Here is a 22,077-nt window from a genome sequence, read left to right as displayed (position 1 = left end):
CTATAACGTGTGCTGATGACCAATAACTCTGTTTTCTTGTCATTAAGGGCAAGGGAATGTAGGGCCATCCATTTCTGGATTGCCTCATGAAATGAATCCTGTTAATTGTAGCCAGATCATCTTTACAGACCCAAGATAGCTTAATAACTATCTGGGTGTCATCGGCATAGTTAGCGAATTGTATGCCCATGGATTTTAGCAAATCACATAAACATTTAATATATATATTAAAAAGTAGTGGGGACAGACATGATCCCTGGGGGACATCACAGGCAACAGGGACTTTCTAAGACTGTGAGGATCCCTTGCCTACACAGGCACTTCTAGGTCCAAGAAATTATTTTAGCCATAGCACTGCTTCTGGAGAGCAAAGGCCTATTTTCTGGAGTCTCTCTGCTAGAAGGTTATGATCGACAAAGTCGAACGCCGAGGACAATTCCAACAGGAGCAGAAGAGCAGAGCTTCCTTCCTCTATAATTTCCGTTATACTGGCCTTGAGATCCAAAATAACTGTCTCGGTTCCATGGTTGGTTCTGAAAACGGACTGTTCATTTGCCAAGATGTTATTAGCTTAAACAAATGTTTGGAACTGTTTATAGGCTATTTTATCTAAAGCTTTAAGTATAAAAGGAACATTAGTGATAGGGCGATAGTTCTCTGGTATCAGGGGGTCTAAGTTATCCTTCTTTAAAAGTGGTGTAATCCAGGCCTTGTTGATGCTAGTAGGAAGTTGATACCAGTAGGAACAACAGCCTTGTCAAAAGAGAGATTAACAAGTTCTGTCACCCAGGGTGTAAAGGAATTTACAAATTCTTTAAAAGGTGTGGTAGGAAATATGTCCCCCTTAAAAGATGTGGGCTTAAGCCCTTCAATGACCACCAGAATCTCCTGTTCTGTCATTTTGATAAAAGTGAAGGGTCTTATAGTTTGAACAGGCCTCTCTAGAAATTACTCCCAGACCACAATACTTACTTATTTGTAAGTACTGAGGGGTGGGAGTATATATATATTGACTGTGCATCTTGAGAAATTAATACATATTTCAGAAGTGTATGTTCTTCTGGAATTATAGATTTGATAGAATTGGTCGTTTGGTGTGTATGCTGGAATATCACCTGCCTCCTTTTCTGTGTAATGATCAAACACAGAAGACGTATTCTGGGAGCCAAAAAGATATCTCGCTGTGTACATACCTAGAAAAATAAGTTAATTGGAGTAATTTCCTGGTTACATCACCAAGCAGAGTTCTGTTACTGGCCTGATCTGCTAAAGAATCAGAGGAAAGTGTTATTAACTACCACCTGATTTCCCCCCTTTAAGTTATCCATTGAAATAGACACATGTGCACTTTTACACACTAATACAATAGAAACACCACTGAAGGGAATGCACATTAATCATACATTTTTCCTCTTTACAAGTGATTTACATGCAGGGAATCTATATCACTTAGTAGCTTGTCTTTTTATTTGAGTTTTCTAGAATGCTGTTTGAAATTCTAACATGTCCAATGAGTGGGAGAAGATGTTCTTTTTTCAGTGAATAAGAAGTAGAGAGACTTAGATAAATAAAACAAATAAAAACCATCAATAATGTTATGACCCCTTATTACAAAAATGCTAAATATTCTGTGTGGAAACAACTAGAATTATATGAGCAAATTCAAAATGAAGAGTGAACTTAATATCATGGAGCATGCAAAATAGATGTTTGCTTCTTTGCAGGGCTGGAGTTCCAGAATCACAATTCACTGTATATTTCACTTTTAGATATATGTTCACTTACTGTGCGTTTATTCAAGGGTGCCACATTTTGATTTTTGCTACGTGGACAAAAGTACCTGGGCATATGTTGTCCTTGCAGCCAGTAATGTTTTAACCTTTTCTGTATTGCTTAAATGTGGTTAGTTGTAGTCATGTGATGTATCACAACAGTCGCCAGTAGACCAGCCATGAAACAAGGGTCTTGTAGTACACTGCTTAACCAAAGTGTGTTTTCCAGGGCAAGTAATGTTATCATACTGCATATTACCTAAATACCTAAAACATTGTGAGTTCCTGAAGCCTGCAATCTTTTATGCATTCCAATACCACTATCAAAACATGTCAAAATCAATTTGTGATTGATGAATTTCTCTGATCAATGGGTTTCAAGTGTTTTAATGGTCTGGTATTGTTTTAAAATGGACAATGGGCATGGCTGAAGGCCAAGGCCAGTGGTGGAGAAAAAATCTATGGAATAACAATATCTTTGAAATTCAATGAAAATACTTTAGTAATGATATGTTAAGGTAAGAAACATATTGCAACAAAACCCCTAAAATTCAAGCAGTCCGGACATGCTTAACTCAGCTTATTCCCTTTGCAAAGTCCAAGAGGACAAATGTATTAGAGGAGAAGGGATTCCCAATGCCAGTGAATATGCCTTTTCACTGAGAGTGAGGTCCTGTTTCCACCCTCCAGGCCATCTGTTGTTTTCCGGCACATGTGGAGTTTGTGGCTGGCTGCTGACCATTACATTAGGTAGGTGCACTTTCTGTGCATTACTGCGCCTCCAGGGGAATTATTGAACCTGTAAAATCGAAATTTGAAAAAGAAGGAAGAAAAAAAACAACAAAGTTTGTATAAAATTGTTGGAAATGACTGTTTTATTTGGCATTTTCACTGTGCTGCCATTTGTTGAGCTTTTTAATACCTGGAGCTGCCTTGCTAATTTGACAGCACAAGTTTTCCCACTATTGCCTGCTTATTTGACTGTTTTTTGGCCCTACCAAGATGGGCGCCATGGTTTTCTTTGTTGTGTAGGCAGTCTGTGCTGAACCACCTATCCCTGTGCAGCGCTCCCATTGGTTGCTGAGTGTCTTCTTGCATCCAATCAGGGACCGGCAGGCTTTAGCCAGCCCTCTCAGCAAAGGCCCACTTCTAAAGCCCCTGTCTGCTCCCTGTCCACTTCCAGAACGCTAATTGGGGTCCTTCCTGTACCTTAACCACAATGATGCTGCCACCTCAGTCCTCTAAGAAATCCGGACTGCCTTGACTTTACCTCCTCCAGAACTATGCGTTAGTTCCCTCCTTATGGACTCACTCCTACCACCTTTGACTATCAGTGTTCTTTCTGCTTGTTACTCCCATGTTGTCATCCTGATTTACAGTGCTTCTTAAAACCCTTTGCTAACATCTGAATCCAAGATTGAAAAGTCAAATCTTGCTGTGTTTGCTTTGTGCTAAAAAGTCAAATCTTGCTGTGTTTGCTTTGTGCTAAAAAGTCAAATCTTGTTGTGTTTGCTTTGTGCTAAAAAGTCAAATCTTGCTGTGTTTGCTTTGTGCTAAAAAGTCAAATCTTGCTTTATGCTACAAAATCAAATACTGCTGTTTGGCGGAGTGGCGGCGAGTGGCAGTCCTGCAGTCTGCTACTCCTTTTCCACTTCGGTCTCTCTTCATTGCCTACTCCTACTGGGAGGCGTTTCCAGATACCTGCTCTCTCTACAAAAGCGCATTACCTCCGCGGAGCGGACGCGGAGTGGCGGCGAGTGGCAGTCATGCCAGGCAAGCAGGCAAAGACGACCACTCTGCCGCCGGCACAAACGGACCTTGAAGACGACTTGGGCCGCCGGTTAAGAAGCGCCAGCTCTAACGCTAGTGCCAGAAAAAACACAGCACAAGCTACATCAAACTTCCCCTTCGATACAATTTTGCCTCAGCCCCCCTTGATTCAAGACACCAGGCTGAAAACCTCATCAACGAGAGCGAGCGACATAACTCCTGTATCGACCATCACCCCAACTATACAAATTAATGATCGACGAACAATGGACCTACCCGGTGTTTCGGGGACGTCTTTGCCTGGGGTCTTCTCTCCTCATGGCGAGGTCGAAGTCGGCAGCCGGGCTGACGGTCCGGCGAGTACAGCGAGTTCGCGCTAGCCCTCGGAAGCTTCGGCGGAGTCTGTCCGCCTGCGCCCTTCCTCGTTTGCGTCGGAGGCTCCGCCGTCCCCCGGAGGGGGGACGGCGTGGAGTCCTCTGGACGGGGCGACGGGTGGCATCGCGGTGGCCGCACAGTTACGGTCGGGGTCCGCCTCAACTCAGCCGAGGAGTGGGGTCCTCGTGGAGGCGGTCGTGCTGGACGGGGGCCCCCAGAGCAGCTCAGTGGCAGCAACGAAACACAACCCTGTGTGCATCCCGGCCTCCCGGGAGATTGACTTACAACTAGCCCGGCCCCCTACCGTATTAACGGTATTAGCTCAGATCCACAAAGACGCAAAGAACCCTCCAAACAACGGCGAAGATTTGCAATTCTTACTTGACGTGGAATCCCTACCTTCAACACCTACGGCCGTGGACGAAACTTTTACTGAAACAAATCAGAAAACAAGACCACGACCTGCTGGTACTACTTCAAAAAAAATAATAAAAAAAAACAGGATATAAAACAGAAACAGAAAAAGAAGGGGCCCAATTCATCTGCAAAGTCAGGAGCCAACGGCAACCTTGAAAAAACAAACAAGACCTCCAACTTGAACTCATCCAACAACTTGAAAAAGGGCTCAAAACAACTTCAACAACCACTGAAACTTTTAACGGACTTTTTTCGCAAGCATTCAAATGCCTTCCAAGGCCTGCGTCAAGATTTGACCGACGAGGAAATCCTAGAAGCGACCACTGAAAGCCCCCCCTCAAACAAACAACGTAGACTGAACCTTTTACCTAACACCCTCACTCAGTCCCAATCCAAAGAGGCAGCCCCCCCAACGCCACCCCCAACTAATGAAAATGGGCAATCAGAGTCACTAGCCACAGTAGCACCCGTTGTTGCAAAATCTGTCCCCCTACACTTAGGCCCCACCATAACGGAAGGAGCCGCTATAACCAAGTTGTTAACACCGTGGACGCTAAATACTACTGATACCATCACAGAATCTCCGGGTCCAATAGAGGTTGTCACTGCCCCTCTGTCTCTCAAAGAGACTAACCTAATACTCCCGGTGCCCTTGCAGCCGGTAGGAGCGTCCAATGAGATGCCTTCAAACCACTCGACGGTCTCCCAATGTCCAATCACTACTGACACAACCCTTTCGTCTCACCCAAACCTATCAGAGGAAGCTCCAGAAAAGCTCGACCTATCCTGCCACGTCGAAGAGCCAACACCTGGAAAGGATTTAGTGACAAAGCCCTCTCCCTTGGGCCGTGACGACCACATCAGAACAACGAGCTCTCCTCCCGGTCACTCTCGGAGTAAGAAGCCCCCTCAAACGCCTAAACTCAACCTACAATTTGAGAGATCTCTGGATACTTTTTACTCCAATCTCAATACTTACAACAACCAAAGAAGACACTCACTAGACCATTCCCATAGAGCGTTAAATACAGGAACCTTGTCCTCACACCCACCAACTCCACTGAGTAGCAGTTCCCTCTCTCAAGGCCCGATCACCTCTAATGACCCTCCACCAAAAAAACTAGATATGTGCACGCTAATGTCGGCCTTGACAATCGCCCTCGCCCCTTTTACTAAACTTTATGAGACCATCGGAGACACCTTGAAAGATCAAATCTCAATACAGGCGGCCATGTCAACTAAATTGACATTCGTTGAAGGGTACATAATGGCCCTTGAGCGGAATCAAAAACAGGGGGACTATCTTAAACCACAACATCCTATTCTAGCCAACGATATAGGAATCGACGCTGCAACAGAAGCGACTATGGGGCCACCCCATATATCACGTGAATCGAAAGCGACTCAAACCGCTGTATTCATAGACTTAACAACGACCCTTAACTTACAATCAACGACAGAAAAAACTACAAAAGATCCCCTAGAGGGTACCACAAATCCCATGAGCACCTTAAACTTAGAACCAATATTTCAAATTCAAGCACCCAACAGGGCGAAACTTCCACCTTTGATAAAAACTTTAGCAAACCAATCGACCTCAACGTTAACACCGAAGGATAAACAAAGATCGCCCCCTGAAAAAAATGACCCTCTTAACCCCTCACCCAGAGGGGTCCAGGAGTTCCTAAATCATGAAGAGTTGATGAACCTCACACAACATCTAACAGAGAAATCTACATCTCTCTCAATGAAAGAAAACCCCACGTCTGATACAATTATGCCACATCCCCATCACCAAACCAGTATCAACGTAGTAGACTCGGGAGCTGAGCTCTCATCGCCAATCACGACGAATCGCAGAAGGTCCTCCGCCAGGAAACAGGATGAAGTAAGGAAACACTATTCCCAACATACAAGGCTTAATTCAAAGAACAGATCCGCCCACAAAAATCGTGAAGATCGATCGCGCTCCTATCGCCCGCAGAATCGGAACGATCGCCACGAAGAAACTAAATACTCCCTCCGTGATGAAAGACGATATTCCCCTCGTCCACAAAGACCCTCCAACAGACCTCCCCCCACAACCAACAAAACAATCAAAGCCTCACCGCAAAAAGCCCCCCACATTAGATGGATTCTGAAGTTGGAGCAAATTCAAGAAAACCAAGATAGAGTAACTCTAAATAGACGATCAGTCCTCGACCTCTTCAGCTACATCCCTAACCTGCGAGCGGTGAAATCCGCGGACATCCGGATAGTTGACCCAAGCCACAGGCACCATAAGGCGATTTCCCATCTTTACATTTCATCCTCAGCTACAAATAAAATCCTAAGAGCAGCAGTTGAAGACCTGCTAATTATGGGCTATGAGCTAACCGAATCGACAAGGGAAATAAAAACTCCTAAACATGCGACACTAGACCCCACCATGTCCTGTAAAAAGGGGAAAACTGACTCAAAAAACGTTTACCAACATCAACACCGGCTCACGAAAAGCGTCCGAGACATCGAAAAACGGAAAAAAACTACAAATCCAACCGTTCAGAAAGAGCTTCCGAAACTACCCACCAAACGAAGAGGCTACTCGATAACATCAGGCGACCCCCTCCAGAAAACGCTGCCCTCTTCAACACTCCAAAGAGACACCCAGGATAAACGGCTAACGACAGACCCAAGAAAAACCCAAAAGAAGGTTCAAATCATGTCATACTCAAACGTGGTCAAAACCACTCCAGCCTCGACCCTAGAGACGATGTGGTCATGGCTGCCTAAGGCCTTGAAGTCCCAGCGCCAAAAATAGCCACCAACGTGCCTCACCAACGTCGACACGTCCAAGGAGCCTCACAGACGGTCTCCTGACCAAATAAAACTATGCTCATGGAACACTAGAGGCTTCCACCATCTAACCACTCAGAGCTCTATTGATTGGTGCGAATATGACATCATTTGCCTTCAAGAGACCTGGCTCCTCCAACCACCTGTCATCGATGGGTTTGTGACAAATATTGTCGCAGCAAAAAAAGGCGCAACAGGCCGACCAACTGCCGGCCTACTTGTCGCGATTCGAAGCGGTCGAGGCATAACGAACATAGTAAAATTGAAAGAGACCCACGACATGCTGATGATAAAGCTAAACTGGTCGTTTGCCACAGAGAGCACTTCAGTCCACACAAAGTCGATGGTCATCATCACTATATACTGGAACCCGGCCACGACAAATACTCTAAAATTCATCAAAGAAATGGAATGCGACATTGACTGGATTCACCTAAACCATCAACTCGATCACATACTTATATGTGGGGACCTCAACATCAAGTGTCACAATCCAGATAACCCTCTTCTGTCAGATCGAAAGACCTCTTTACAGATCAAAGGGCATCAGAATGGCTAAAGTTAATGGATTCTAGAGCATTCCACAACCTTGACCACTTCTTCCCCGATTCAAAGAGGCCCCCAACGTGGGAAAGAGCCAATTCCAAATCAACAATTGACCACATCTTCGTCTCTTGGCCACTACTAAACCTGGTTACTTCATTCAACGTGAAAAGAACTGAGGAGAGTGACCATAACCTTCTAGAAACCACCTGGTACTTGACAGTGCCAAATAAGGCCGCGATGCCAAACAACGTCGAGCTAACATCGCAAGGCACAAGACTGAAAATGACCGAAAAAGCCATAAACTTGTTAACAACAGCGTACAAAGACTTAATTCCACTAAACCATTTGTCTCCGACTAACTATACTCCTCTGTTGACAGCTTTCAGAATCCCTCGTGGAAAGAACAGTGAAAGCCACCCACAGCGGTCGCACACATTTGACAAATCAATTCAAGAAAAAAAGAGAGAGCTAAGGAGAATAAAAAGACTCGCCCGGAAACTGGAACAACCGCTAGCAACATCTATCGTTTCAACTGCGGTAAAAACTTACAAAACCTGGCTGAGAGTCTATCGAGATAACCTCCTTCAACAAGATGCGGAAAACATCCTCAGGGCCATAAACGGCAACCACGCCAGAGACTTCTGGACGCTCATTCATTCAGCCACTCCAGGCGCTCTACCTGATCAAATAAATGGCATCGCGGCCGCTGCATGGGAGGAACACTTTGAAGCCTTATTCAAAGAACTGGAGCCAACCGAGGTTAAAACACCTGAAACATTAGTGACCAGGACGACATCCAAACACAGATAAGAAAACTAAAACCATCCCGTGCCCCTGGCCCAGATGGGATAACAAATCTCGACCTCAAAACCCATCCGGAGAAGTGGTCTCAACTTCTAAGTATTATTTTTGCTCGCTGTGCAGCTTCGAGATCAATTCCTCCATCATGGACCCGGGCGAATATTGTACCAATTTATAAAAAGGGCAATAGAGCCGACCCCACTAACTTTCGCCCCATAGCGCTCTTGGACTCAATAGGCAAACTATTTGGATCCCTTCTTCTGAAACACTTTCTAAGGTGGGCAACTAACGCCCCCTGTCAAGATAATCTCCAAACAGGATTTAAGAAGAACCTGGGCACGAACGCAAACATCTTGATCTTGAACGCACTGAAAAACAAGATCCTTGAAGGCAAACCCAACCTATACATCACATTTATTGACCTAACACAGGCCTTCGATAAAGTGGATCGGTCTAGACTATGGCAGAAATTAACAACCTGGAAATGCCCAGCCGAGATCTTGAACCCGATCAAAGCTTTATACTCAGACACGTCAATGAGAGTAAGGTTGAACCAACAAGGGTCCCTCTCGGGAGAGATAAAAACATTGAGAGGTGTCAAGCAAGGCTGTCCACTTGCCCCCGCGCTGTTTTGGACTTATCTAGGGGACTTTCAAGACTCTGAAAAACAAATTCGATCTTTCCCACCAAAACTGGGGGGTGACCAGATTAGCCACCTATTGTACGCTGACGACCTGATCCTACTGGACCACACTCCCATAGGTCTGCAACGTCAATTGAATAACCTCCAAAGATACATGGCTGAAAACAATCTAGAAATCAACGTGTCCAAAACCAAATCGATGAGGCTCCACAAAACATCAAAGAGAGTGGAAAAAACGAACCTTCGTCTCGGCCCCATTCAAATTGAATCAGTCAACAGCTTTAAGTACCTGGGAGTCACGCTGGACAGTTCTGCGAAATACAAAGCAATGCAAGAATCCCTCATTGACAAAGTCAAGAACTTATCCATTCAGGGAATGGCAATCGATCTTAAATTTGGCCGTTACTCTATAATCCCAGTGAGAGACTTTTACAAAAAAAAGGTGATTCCCTCGATAACTTATGGAGCAGACGCCATGCCCAACCTACCGGCGGAGCTATGGCCAAAATTGGAAGCCCAATTCTGGAGGAAAATCCTCGGCCTCCCGAAATCGACACCGATAGCACCGCTCAGGAGAGAACTTGGTCTTTTATCTCTGGGCACCGTGGTCGCGCTGAACAGTGTCCTACTCTACAGGAAATGCATCATGCCAGGGACCCCATACGCTTATCATCTGATAAACCAGGAACTCGAACTGAAATCATCCAACTCTCTCCTGAAATGGGAATCAAATATCCTCGCCCTCCTACGTTCAGCAGAAAGCTGTAAGGAAGAGCTGATAACCAACCCTGTAAAAACCTCTAAAAAAATCAAAGAGTGGGATTGGATTAAAACTTCAGAAACAGCAAACAAATACAAACTTACCAGTCACCTTCCTCCTTTTTTTAAGAAACAGGACACGCTGCAAACCTACCTCAAACTATTTCCAAGTAGAGCAGCTCGCCTCTATTTTTTGAAAATTCGTTTAAATCTCTTAGAGACAAACGAGATTCTGGCAATAAGAGGTTTATCAAACACAAACCGATGCCGTCACTGTAAATCCCCCACAGAAAAAGAAACGATTCGCCATCTTTTGCTAAACTGCCCTATGACACGAGAAATTCGTCGTATTTACTTGAAGAACCTAATTTCCGACTTTGCACTGCTAGACGAGGAAAATTGTTGGAACAAACTGATCGCAGGTGACAAACCAGGCTGGGCCCTAGCCACGGTAAACATCATACAACACACCATCAACTTGATGCGCCCCTTAGAGGCCCAGTAGGCCGCCGCTCCTCCGGCAGACAGCCCCTAGTCAGGCCGCCATTTATTTGTCTCTGTACTAGCGGGGAATAGCTCGCTAGCATGCCGAACGCTTCAACAGCAGTCGCTTGCTCTACTTTGGCACAGGTTGGTTGATTCCCTCTGTTTCTCGCCCATAACGTGACCCTTGATCTTCCAGAACCAGACACTGAATTAGAATTTATTGAGTCGGACCTTCGGTCCTTTTTCGTTCGTTTTTGTAAAAATCCAAAGTGATTAAACACAAAAAAAAAAAAAATACTGCTGTTTTTGCTTTGTGCTAAAAAGTCAAATCCTGCTGCCCATTGTGAAATTCTCTGTATTTTGCTTGTATACTGATGCTTTTCTGTAATTTGCCAGCCCAGTGACAACACCACTCTCTTTTGTCCCACACCTACCTGCCTTAGCCCCCCCAGTTTCTCCATCCTCTCCTCACTTCCACCCCAACGGCGCTTTCTTTTTCTCCTATCTTTTCCAACTGCTTCTCCATTGACTATCCTTCCCTTCTCACTAAGTCTCGTAGGAAGAAGTTCAAAAAGGATATCTTGGCCTCTAATCCTGGTCTTCCTATCACCGACACCTACTCCAATGCTTCCTCCAGACAGACCCTCACCGACATCCTCTTTGTCATTCCTTCGTCAGATCTATGGACTCCTCATATGATCTCTGTGTTCTGTCCTATCTACTCCTCTCCCATTAATGGTGGCACTTGCTCGGAAGTTCTCATGGCTTCCTTCGGCTCCTCTAAAGTCATCATTAATCTCTACCTAAAAGGCACTGTCATGGTCCAAGGACCTCAGGCCAATCTCCTCCTCTTTGATAGGCACTTCCCTCACCTCATCAATTTCCTCTCATCTCCTGCTGTCCCCTCCTCTCCCCCCTTGGCTACCTTGCCCTCTCTCTCTTCCTCCTCTGCACCTTCTAGGGCTCCTTCTCCTCCGCAGGGCGTACCTCTGATCTGTACCCCTCCCTGGAAGATCTTTAAGGCTAGCAACCTTCTTCATATTGCCACTCTCAACCTTCGCTCTGCTGTCAAACACTCCTTTGACATCTGTCACCTCCTTGAAGAACTAGACTTTGATGTCCTTGGTCTTACTGAGACATGGTTCACGACCAGCTCTTTCACAAGCTTTGACACTCTCCTCCCTGATGGCTACAATATCCTCTCCACACCCAGATCCTCCCGGTCCAGTGGGGGGGGGGGGGTAGCCCTGATCTTTCCTGAGCGGATTCTTGCCTCTATCATTCCCACTCAGACCTACTCCTCTTTTGAATGCCTTGTCTGTAGGCTTTCTCTCTCGCCTACGCATTCTCTTACTGTGGCTATCATCTACCGGACTCCTGGTCAAATCATCTAATTTCTCTCTGAGTGGGCGGACCTCTCCTCCTGCCTCCTGGCCTCTACCACTCAAATCCTCCTCCTCAGTGACCTCAATATACATTTAGTCTCTCCTTGTTCCACCTATGTGCTCTTCCTGACCTCTGTGACTCCCTCTCCCTGTCCATCTTCCCCTCTGGCCCGACTCACTCTGCAGGGCACCCACTCAATGTCTTGTTCTCCTCTGACCTCCCCCTCTCCATCCCTCTGACCACTCCTCTCTCCTGGAGTGATCACCCCCTCCTCTCCTCTCATCTCTCCCTCTCTTCTCCCCAAGCCAAGCCTACCCCAACACTGCCACCTATGTTCTCAGACATCTGGCCCATGAAGCGTGTGTCAGTTGAGGCTTTTTACGCCACCTTCTCCCTCCCCCTCTCCACCTCTGGCTGTCTCACATCCTGACACAGCCCTGTCTCTGCTCTACTCTTCAATTTCTGATACTCTTGGTGCTCTTGCCCCTGTCATGAGGATCCGTTTGAAGTCCAAATCCAAGTGCAATTCCTGGTATGACTCTGACCTAGCTACACTTAAACGTACGTGTAGGGTGGCTGAGAGGTAATGGAGGGCTTCCTGTTCATCCTCTTACAAAGGCAATACCGACTCTCTGTCCTCACCAAGAAGAGAGCCCACATTCAAGCTTGTGTCTGCAGCATCTAACAACTCGGCTGAACTATTTAAAATCTGCAAGGAACTGGCCAACCCTGCTGCAGTCTCTACCCCTCCTGTTGCCTCCCAGGCTCTTTGCAATGCCCTTGCCTCTCACTTCATTTAAAAAAGCAATGGGCATCTTATCCACCCTCTCCACACTCTCACCCCTCGTCTCCCATCTCCATCTGTGCTTGCTGACCCTCCTTTAGCCACCCCCCCAACCTTCTCGTTCTTTCCTCTTTTCTCCCCTGACGAGGTCGCTAGACAAGTCCGATCTATGAAAGCCTCATCAAAACAGGTTAATCTCTGTTCCTCTAAAACCATCAAGGACAACATTGACACCCTCGCTTTGGCCCTTGCTGATTTTTGCAACCACTCCTTTGCCTCAGGATCCTTCACCTTCCCTCTGAAGCACTTCCTTGTGCATCCTCTTCTCAAGAAACCCACAGCTGATCCTGCTTGTCCAGCTAACTATCGCCCAATTTCCATTACTCCCTTTCTTGGCAAGCTCCTGGAAAAGGTGGCCATTTCTCAGCTTAACCTTCATTCCGATTCTGTTGGCTGTCTCCATGACCACCAGTCTGGCTTCAGAGCTGCAAGAAGCACGGAAACTGCTCTCCTGAATATCCGTGAAGATCACCACCCGGGGCGTTTAGCACATGATGCTAATCACTATAATACCCTTTTCTTCTGGCCATTACCACTCAGTACAAACATCAGTATGCAGCATTATTACTTAAATAGAACACTCCCCACCTCACTCATTCTGTATGCTCTTTCCAAGGTAGTTTGCAGATAATATAGCACTAAGGGTGCAATCCCAGGCACAGGCACTTTGGGTAAGTGGTGAAGCCGGGATTTGATCTGAGTCTGCAATTTAGGCACTTAACCACATCTCTAACCACCATCTCCAGTGAATACTGATATGTTTTAAAGCAGTGTCATCCCAGGCCTAACATTATATATTTCTTTTTATAGATTACATTAAAACATACACAAATCACATAACCAACCTTCTAAAATATATATCATTATAAAAACATGGCAAGCAAAGGAAGTGTGATTGTTGCTTTATTTTCTCCATCATAAAACAAGAAGGGCAGCCAGCAGGCCAGACATCTGTCCATGGATTGCTGGTAAAGTCAGGGTTTGGGAATGGGAGCAGGTAGTCCGGTGTACTTGGTGATCTCAGAGGAGTTTCAATCATAATGCTCCTAATGTGGCCCGCCATTGTCTGTCTGGGGCATCACTGCAGCAAGGGCAGGGGGCAGCCTGATGCTGTGAAGAACTGGCCAGGTGGCTCTATGTAGCGTAGGGTACTGTGCTATGAAACCGGACCCCCATGCCCAGTGCCAAGCTGCCAGCGTGGGAAACCACTCTGTCGAAAGCAGCACCCATGCACATTTGTGAAAGCACTCCTTTTCCCTGTTTGATACTCATTTTGCCCCATCTTATATCCAAAAGCAAGGAGCCAGGACAGTCCATTAACCACCCATATTCTTGAGGATGCAGATTGCCACCACTTAGCCTCCAAGAGTCCTTCTTTCTCATGAAAAGGAATCCCAGACAGGACACATTCCTGCCTATTCCTTTCAATGGAAGCTGACCTCTGTGCCGATATGCCGTCTCTACACCACGACTTCTGAGCAAGAGATACTCCAGGGGCATTAGCAACAGTGTAAAGAGGGTCTTTCCAGCAACCTTTTAAGCAAGCATTGGCAATGCCAACAGGTTGGCCTTTTGTGTAGGCATGGGAAAGGCCCTTGCCAGGTACCGCCGTAGTGGTATTAACAACCCTTTGTTGGTAGCAGGTGCAAAATGGCTCGAGCACGTGGGCATCTAATAGCAGCGCCTGGCAAAAGCTTCAAACCTATGCACAATGCTTGTTTTTAACAGGGCGCCAGTGAAGGACACACAGAGTGCTTATAAACCGAGTGGCTGAAGGCAGGCCTGGTAAGACATTTTTATTACACCAGTAGCGTGTTTACTGCTCCAATTAAGTAATTCCTCCCTAGCTGTACTCCAATCCAATAGTTTCGACTTATAGGTGGCGCAAGCGACCCAATAGTCCAAACTACAAATGGGAAAGCCCTCTTAAGCTAGTAGCGTAGATAAAACGCTGCACTCTTTTCACACATAACATACTGTTATCGCTCTTAAGTCCTATGTTCTTGAGTGTGTGCCATTTAGCCTTCCTGTATATTTCTAGTTTTCGACATTATAAAGTTGTGCCTACAATGACCAGAATGCATATGATGTGAGCCTAAGAGCCAAGACTGGCTGATTATTTCAAACCTCACAAGAAAAATCTTTTAGTCATTGTTTAATACTGCAATCTATCTTGTTTTTTAATATTGTTAGTAATTTATGTAGCGCTTCTCCTAGCATCTTTGCGCTCTCACCCATGTTGCACAAAATCATCCCTTTCCAAAGGTAAGCGCCTTGCTCCCAAGCGATCTTCCCAGTTAGGCAGGACGTGAATAAAAAGTGCAGTTGTGCAACAAAGGTGAACACGTTTTTTTTATGGTAACCAATCGCACACATTGCAGACTATTCTATTGATAAGTTTAAAAGCAAGTTTTATGCTGTAACGGGCCCTTCCGAGTGAGAAGTGCCAGAGAAATCCACTGTTCCCACTCATCATTACACACGTGTACCTGACATGATAACAGTAACGCATTGCTTATATAGCGCTACACACCCATAGCTCTCGGAGCGCTGAAATACCAGAAGACATTATTATCCCACAGAGTGGTACTTAACTTATAGACCTTGGAAGGATGAAAGGTTGGGTTGATCCTGCCGGGATTCGAACCTGCCACAGCAGGATGCACACAGATATCAAGGGTGAGCGCTTAGCTCACTGTTCTATCTGACCAGCTTAAAGGGATGCCAAATAGGTGGCTTAAAATAAAGAGGATGAGAGGGGGGAATTACCTACAGCCTGCAAAGGCCTGCTGGAAGAGGTGGAGTGGCCTATAGGGAACTCTGGAGATTGCCCACTAGGCCTCTCCACCCTGGGCCTCTTCTTTATGGTTATGTATTGGATTTCCACATTTTCTCAAAGGAAAAGGGTTGGACTTGCTGAAAATGTGTACTATGGGGCCACTTTGAAAATTATTTCCAGGGCCTCTTTTGGTTCCCAGTCCAGCCCTGCCTGGGGGGGCCACCAGTGCAACATGGGTACAGTCCAGGGCAGTGATCACATTTGGCATTTGGCAATGGCATAGAACTGTGCCTTCATGACACTGACCTGGGGTCGGGTGGTAGGCAGTGAGATGTGGCATTGCACTTGACGCCGGAAGGCTTCAAGCAGCTGGCCCAGCACTGCACAGAATGTGGGCTGTGCCATGACGTGTATCATGACCACAGAGTGCTGGAAGGTGCCAGTACCAAGGAATTGTAAGAAGGACACTAGCTTCACCAGTGGGGGCACAGCTGTCTGGATGTTAATCCTGCTTCCTTTGTCGTCCTGTATTGTGGTGAGCAGCTCTGTTATGGTCTCCCTGTTAAGGTGGTACAGGGTGACCAAATAGCTGTCGGTGAGGGTCCAAGGTGAGGGCCTAACCCTGGGGATTGTGCATGCCTTGCTAGGACTCTCCTTATCCACCTCCCCCCTCCTCCCCTTCTGCTCCCTGGGCCCTGACCTGGTTGTCCTGCCTTTCTAGTTCTGCCTGCAGCATGAGCAGCTGCCTGTCCCAGCTCACAGTGGCTAGTGGCAGCATGGTGTTGGAAACAGTGTTTGGGGTACGGGTGTGCCTTATGTAGCCTCCTGGGGTGGATTGGGATCACCTGTGGCTTCATTTCAGGCACCTGTGTTCATTTAGCTCCAGCTGGAAGGAAGCTGGACGTAACTGTGCCATGTTTTCGGCGGTATTAGCGCTGAACATGGACTTTTGATGCAGCTATGTTTGTGCCTTGTGTGACCAGCTGTGAAAACGATGGCTGCTTTTACAGTTGGCAGTATTGGCGGCGCTAATTCCCTTGCTAGCACTTTTAAGGGTTACCGCTGGACATAGTGTTTAACTTTGAGGCTGCTAACGAACTGCCGTTAGATATGACAGAGATAAAAAACTGCCAATATATTTGGACCATGGCCTACACGTTTAAAATGAACCCCATAATGCAGAAGCCTGGGTTTGGGCTTATTTAGATGTGTGTGATACTTTATCTGAGCAGTGGCTTTGACGCTTCTAAAGCCAGTTGTGTCAGTTGACGACTGTACATCATTAATGGATTTTCCTAAGGCCAGCAGGCATGTAAAGGAAAGTACATACAGGCTGTTTTTAGCATGTCTTTCTTTGATGACATTGGCTTTTACTGAAAGGTGGCAATGCTGTCTATCAGCTGCTGGCGCGTCACTAGGAGCTGCACAGCAGAATGTATGCATAGGTGCCTATACATGTATGCCATTGATTCACTTACTCCACCTCTAGGCCGACGGACTCACCTGATTAGAAACCACTAACACCACTTTTTTGCAGCACAGACCTTTTAATGATGGTAAGGCTTTTTACTAGACTTACTTTTTATACAGACAGACTTTCAATTAAATTACTGAACATTTCCAGGTGGTTTCCATTATCAGAAAGAAATCTGCCACAATCAGAGTCCTAATTGATGTCCAACAAATACTACTTTGGTCAAACTTCCATCGTTTTAAGGACCTTCATTGCATGGTTGACCCAAATGGGGGTTTGGTAAATAAGTAAAGAAGTACGTGTCTATCTCCAATTTCCAGGAGACCCCCATTCAGAAATCATGTAAGACCTAATTGAGCTGTTTAAGGTGGTCCTCTGTAGCAATCCATGTTTTAGGTCCTAAATAGGAATTCTATGATGGTTCTGCCTTAACAGTAACATCTTGAATCATTGTATAGCTGTGGCCAGCCACGAACGCTGAGATGCGTTTCTTACATTTAGGAACATCCATCCCACCAAATATCAAAGGCAACTTCCAAAGTGCAAGACTTAGAGGTTGTGTATGTCAGAGGAAAGTATGCAGTGAAAAGTGCATGTTTGGAAACAATGTTAATAATGGAGCAACTGGGAGCACTGATTGCAGGTAGCTGACTCTGGCTGAGAGGTTTGTCATTGAGGTCTTTGTGTGTCTCCCAAGTGTCTCTTCCTGAAATGGATTCAGATTTCACTCTTCCAAATTCCTGATCCAATCTCTACATTTCATGCTTTTTATCATGTCTGCATTTGCTGGTAATTTCCATGCGGTATTCGTGTCCTCAGCACTTTAAGTCTTCAAGATCTATGAGCTCGTATTTTAGTTTTGGTCAAGTCAAGTACACGAAAGCTCTTAATGCCCTTGGTTCTTCAGTTTTCAAAATGGATGAATCTATATGTAAAAGATGTCAGGTGTGTAATTCAATGCAGTGGAAAGATTTATTTGAGTATGGTCGAAAATCACAATAGTATTGGTGGATGAAATGACAAAGCTCTTTGTGAACCACTTCAAGGTCAGAAAATAATCTTTTCTACTGTCAGCCTCATAACGAGTTACACACATTCCATTAACTCGTTTACTGACACCACAGTCCTATTTGGAGTAAGAATCTCTATTTTACGAGTTATTGTTATTCCCAAAAATTAAGTCCCAAGGTACTCCACTGGGGACCGGAGGAATTAGCACAGGTGGTAAACATTGCAGCGGTAATTCCTCCATTTCTAGGGGAAGTACCACCAGCTTGAAATGGAAGAGGTGTGGTTAATAAATGCCAGCAGCCTAACTAAACACATTCTGACGTTTGCGACATTGGCCTCTTCATTGGTGGAATCAAGAAGCAGTAATTGTGTTAAGGTTATAAAAAGGACACTTGTATTACATTATTATATTATGTCAGTATCGATGGACGATTTTGTTTTGCAATTGTATAATGACGAGCATTTCAATGGATAGGCTGTTATTTTAAAGCTGTTCATTTTCAAAATAAAAATATTTTAAAATATGGATTTATTTGTTACAGAGAAATATGGAACCTGTCCAGTCCTATTAGGATGTACCGCGGTGAGACCCCCGCCACAGTGCAAATCCGATTATGACTGCCCATCATGCCAGAAGTGCTGCGATATCTGTGGATTTAAGTGCTTGGACCCAAAAGAAGGAACGGGTTAGTATCATTTTTACTTTGGCCGATTTGGCCCAGGTCTGGCTCGCATTCGGGAGTGCTACTTGTGGGTATTTGTATACCAGAAAGTAACTCTGGCGCTGTCAGTCCACCTAAAACAAGAATGGGCCATTTTATTTAATTATTTATTTGCTTGTTTATTTATTTAGTGTTTTAGAAAGTTACACTGCCATTGATACTTCAGTGTGCCTGCAGAAACGTTTGGGGTAAAGGGGAACAAAGGACTAGCTGGGATGGATCACCTGGAAGAGTGTTCATGTACAGGAGAGCAAACTCCCCACTTGGTAGACCTTCTATTTAACATTGATTAATCAAGTAGGCGCCAGATCCTGGAAAGAGATTGATTGGAGTGTTCCTGACAAATTGGTAGCTGCCTTTTGGGAATTCTTTTCTAAAGAGGAGGGTGTTTACTCCTTTCCTGAATTTCATGTGGCCTGGTTGCAGTCTGTGTGCCTGGGGGATCACATTCCACATCTTAGACCCTGCTGTTTCAGACTCCTTTCCCCAAACCACCTAGGTTTGAAGGTTCTGTGCGCAAGTTTACTGTCAGACCTACTCCTTTGGATGTATTTGCATAGGAGGTCAGGCAAATACTTTGGAGCGGTCATACATGATGCTCTCCTGGTGATGCAAAAGAATTTAACTTCTACTCTTCTTGGGACGGGAAGGCAGTGTAGACGTATGAGTGCTCCAGGCGAGGCAGTAGAGATGTATGAGTGCTCCAGGCGAGGCAGTGGAGGCGTATGAGTGCTCCAGGCGAGGCAGTGGAGGCGTATGAGTGCTCCTGGAGAGGCAGTGGAGGCGTATGAATGCTCCGGTTAAATGCTCATGGTTCTTCCATAAACACATTAGAGGTGCTGCTCTGTTCTGAATTCTCTTGATTTACTTTTTGGGAAGACCGGTGAGGGCCTGTTGGCAATAGTCCAGTATCGAGATACGCTAAAAACAGCAGTAATGTGGCGGTAATTCCATTATCGCAGCATTACCGCAAAGCTGTAATACAGCTTTGGCGGGGAGGTGGAGGATTTTCCTCCAGCTATAAACTGTAGGGAAATATGCCACCTTATCGCCAAAATCAGCACAATTACTGCTCAAAGAATTTCCACCAGCGTTAATTCTGCACCAATCCTCATGGAGTCCTATAGACTCCAGAAATGGGGTTTACACCACCCTACCACCACTTGTAATCCTGCGGTAAATCCCTAGGACCAAGTGGTAGTAACAGTAATTCTGTTAGGAGATATTTTGGCGGATTTATGTGCAAAATATCGCCAAACTTGTACTGCAGCCCTTAATTTTATAATGCAGCTGCCCATTGTAGAGCATATATTTTTGCTGTAGGCGGGAAATTGATTGAAGAATATGCTGCCTTTTCTCAGAGTCTGTACGGGCGCTGTAGTACTGTGACTATGTTTTCTAGTATGTGTTAATTCTTTTTTACGGTCTTTATTGGACACTTGCCTACTTTGACTACAATTTCCAGGATGTACTGCCCCTGCTTTCCTTCTGTCACTCTCTTTTTGGAGACTCTCGCCATCTTTTCTGAACACTTTGGTACTTTGACTACAGCTGCCATAATTCAGTGTTTTAGCTCATCTCCACCCACCATCTTTATTGTATGGTTTTCTATTTTGTATTTCCCAACAGGCCCAGAGACATCAATTCAACAAAATGACAGGGGTATCAGAATAGACATCAAACGCCCAATGACATCACAGGAAATCACATCAGAGGGCATTTTACTCTTCTTCATAATGCCATTGGATGTAGTAGACTAGATCTACTGTTACCGGGAAAAAACTTTCTAACTACCTGAAATAAGGTCAATGGAAACACACTTACAGGCCATCCGAGGCATTTCCAAGAATATGGAAGTTCACATTTATTGTCCAATCATTAAAAACGTAATTCTTTATAAATGTGATCAGTATTACATATATTCATCCAACTGTTTAATCTAGAATGGAATTCCACATAACCCTTGTCCCACCATGAAAAGCCTATCATTTACCTCCACGACTTGTTTACAAAATCCTAGCATTCTACTCAATTATATAATTTTACCCAAGATATATCACTTTCACACAGCTTGAATGAATGGCTGTTGTGTCAGCCCCAAATTGCACACGCTTCTGTCCACCTGGCTATTCGGTGCAGGTCATTCTTCAGAAGGTAGCAACACTTCTATATTCTTATAATTTTTCTTTCTTTATGGTTAATTTGACAGAATCTACAATTAATATTTGAAACTATCAGTGATTACCAAAGAGCTCCTGTCAGATGGAGAACTGCAGAGTTTGAAATCAAGTTTTGTTTTTTAAACAAAAAAGGGGTAAGAATTGTACCTACCACTGGTCACTTAATGCCTCATTTCATGACTCGACTCTTTATCGCGGTCGGCAGATTCAAGCTCCAGAAACATTTCTCGTGATGACAAAATAGTATTTGGTTCCACTAAATGTGTGTCCTTTATTGGTCTCCAAATCGTTCGGGTCCCTTTGTACTTCGAGAATCTTCTCCACTTTCGGGATTATGGCACTGGCAATTGTCCCACATCGGCGTCAGATTATCGAAAGTGGACATCGCCCACCCGGCTTTGATCCAATGTCTTGAAATGCTTTTCTTGACCTTGCAGCTGATCTTCACCTTTGGCACGCACTTCTTTTGATTGCCAGGGATTTTAGTCTTAGAGTCAGTGACCCAGTAGACAGTAAAACTCAAAGGCTCTCTGAATATAAGGAGGACATTGTCGAACAAATCAAAGTGCACCATGCTGACACCAGCTCAGTGGATTTAGGTACTCTGTCTTCAACTTTTGGGGTGGTGGGTGATTGTCTCGCTTCTTTTAAACATTTTAAAGTAAGAGCTCGTCCTTCTGAGCCCTGGTTCTTCGACAATCTATGTGCTCACTGCCTTCAATCCCAGCAAATACAGCGTAAATGGCATCTTGGCTGTGATTCCGCTACAAAAAAGTCCCTTCAGCACATCTATGCTGCTTACCATGAAGCTATTTGTACAGCCACACAGTCCTATTTCTAATGACGCATAGAAGCATCTTTTAACCACTCTAAAGAGTTGTCCAAGACTGTGCGTTCGCTATCTTATGTTCCACCTGACTCAATCCCGTCTTCTTGATTGATTGATATTTTATTTCTATCGTGCTCGTACGCAAGTGTTTCAGAGCACGACAAGGCAAGGGAGGGGAACAGGGGAGAACAAAACAGCGATCTTACTAGGGCCCAGTGACATTGAGAACATGCAAGTGCATTGGAGAGGGGGAGGGGAAAAGTGCATGGAGGGAGGGAGAAGTGGAAAGTGCGAAGCAGAGGAGAAACAGATAAATAATAATAAAGGCAACAAACAGTGGTAATGCAGCTAGGTTTAAGGCAGCAGACAGGGTACGTCTGATAAGTGCAGGAAGAAAAAGGGGGGGCTGTATGTGTACAGATACAGACCCCAGTGCAAGAGGTGGCCC

The 22,077-nt window shown here is 45.2% G+C and overlaps 1 protein-coding gene across 1 annotated transcript in view; it reads left to right on the top strand.

Annotated features, from left to right (window-relative positions):
- LOC138452784 (WAP four-disulfide core domain protein 3-like) overlaps positions 1–22,077 on the top strand; it is a 238,655-nt gene that overhangs the window by 23,560 nt on the left and 193,018 nt on the right. Inside the window, exon 3 of the mRNA XM_069605125.1 lies at positions 18,441–18,584. Within this exon, the coding sequence (XP_069461226.1) occupies positions 18,441–18,584 (144 nt within the window). The remainder of the gene's footprint in view (positions 1–18,440; positions 18,585–22,077) is intronic.

This window comes from Ambystoma mexicanum, chromosome 4p (assembly GCF_040938575.1).
Source record: "Ambystoma mexicanum isolate Mex_15411 chromosome 4p, UKY_AmexF1_1, whole genome shotgun sequence".
NCBI classification, from domain to species: Eukaryota; Metazoa; Chordata; class Amphibia; order Caudata; family Ambystomatidae; genus Ambystoma; species Ambystoma mexicanum.
This window is presented reverse-complemented; position numbering and strand designations above follow the sequence as displayed.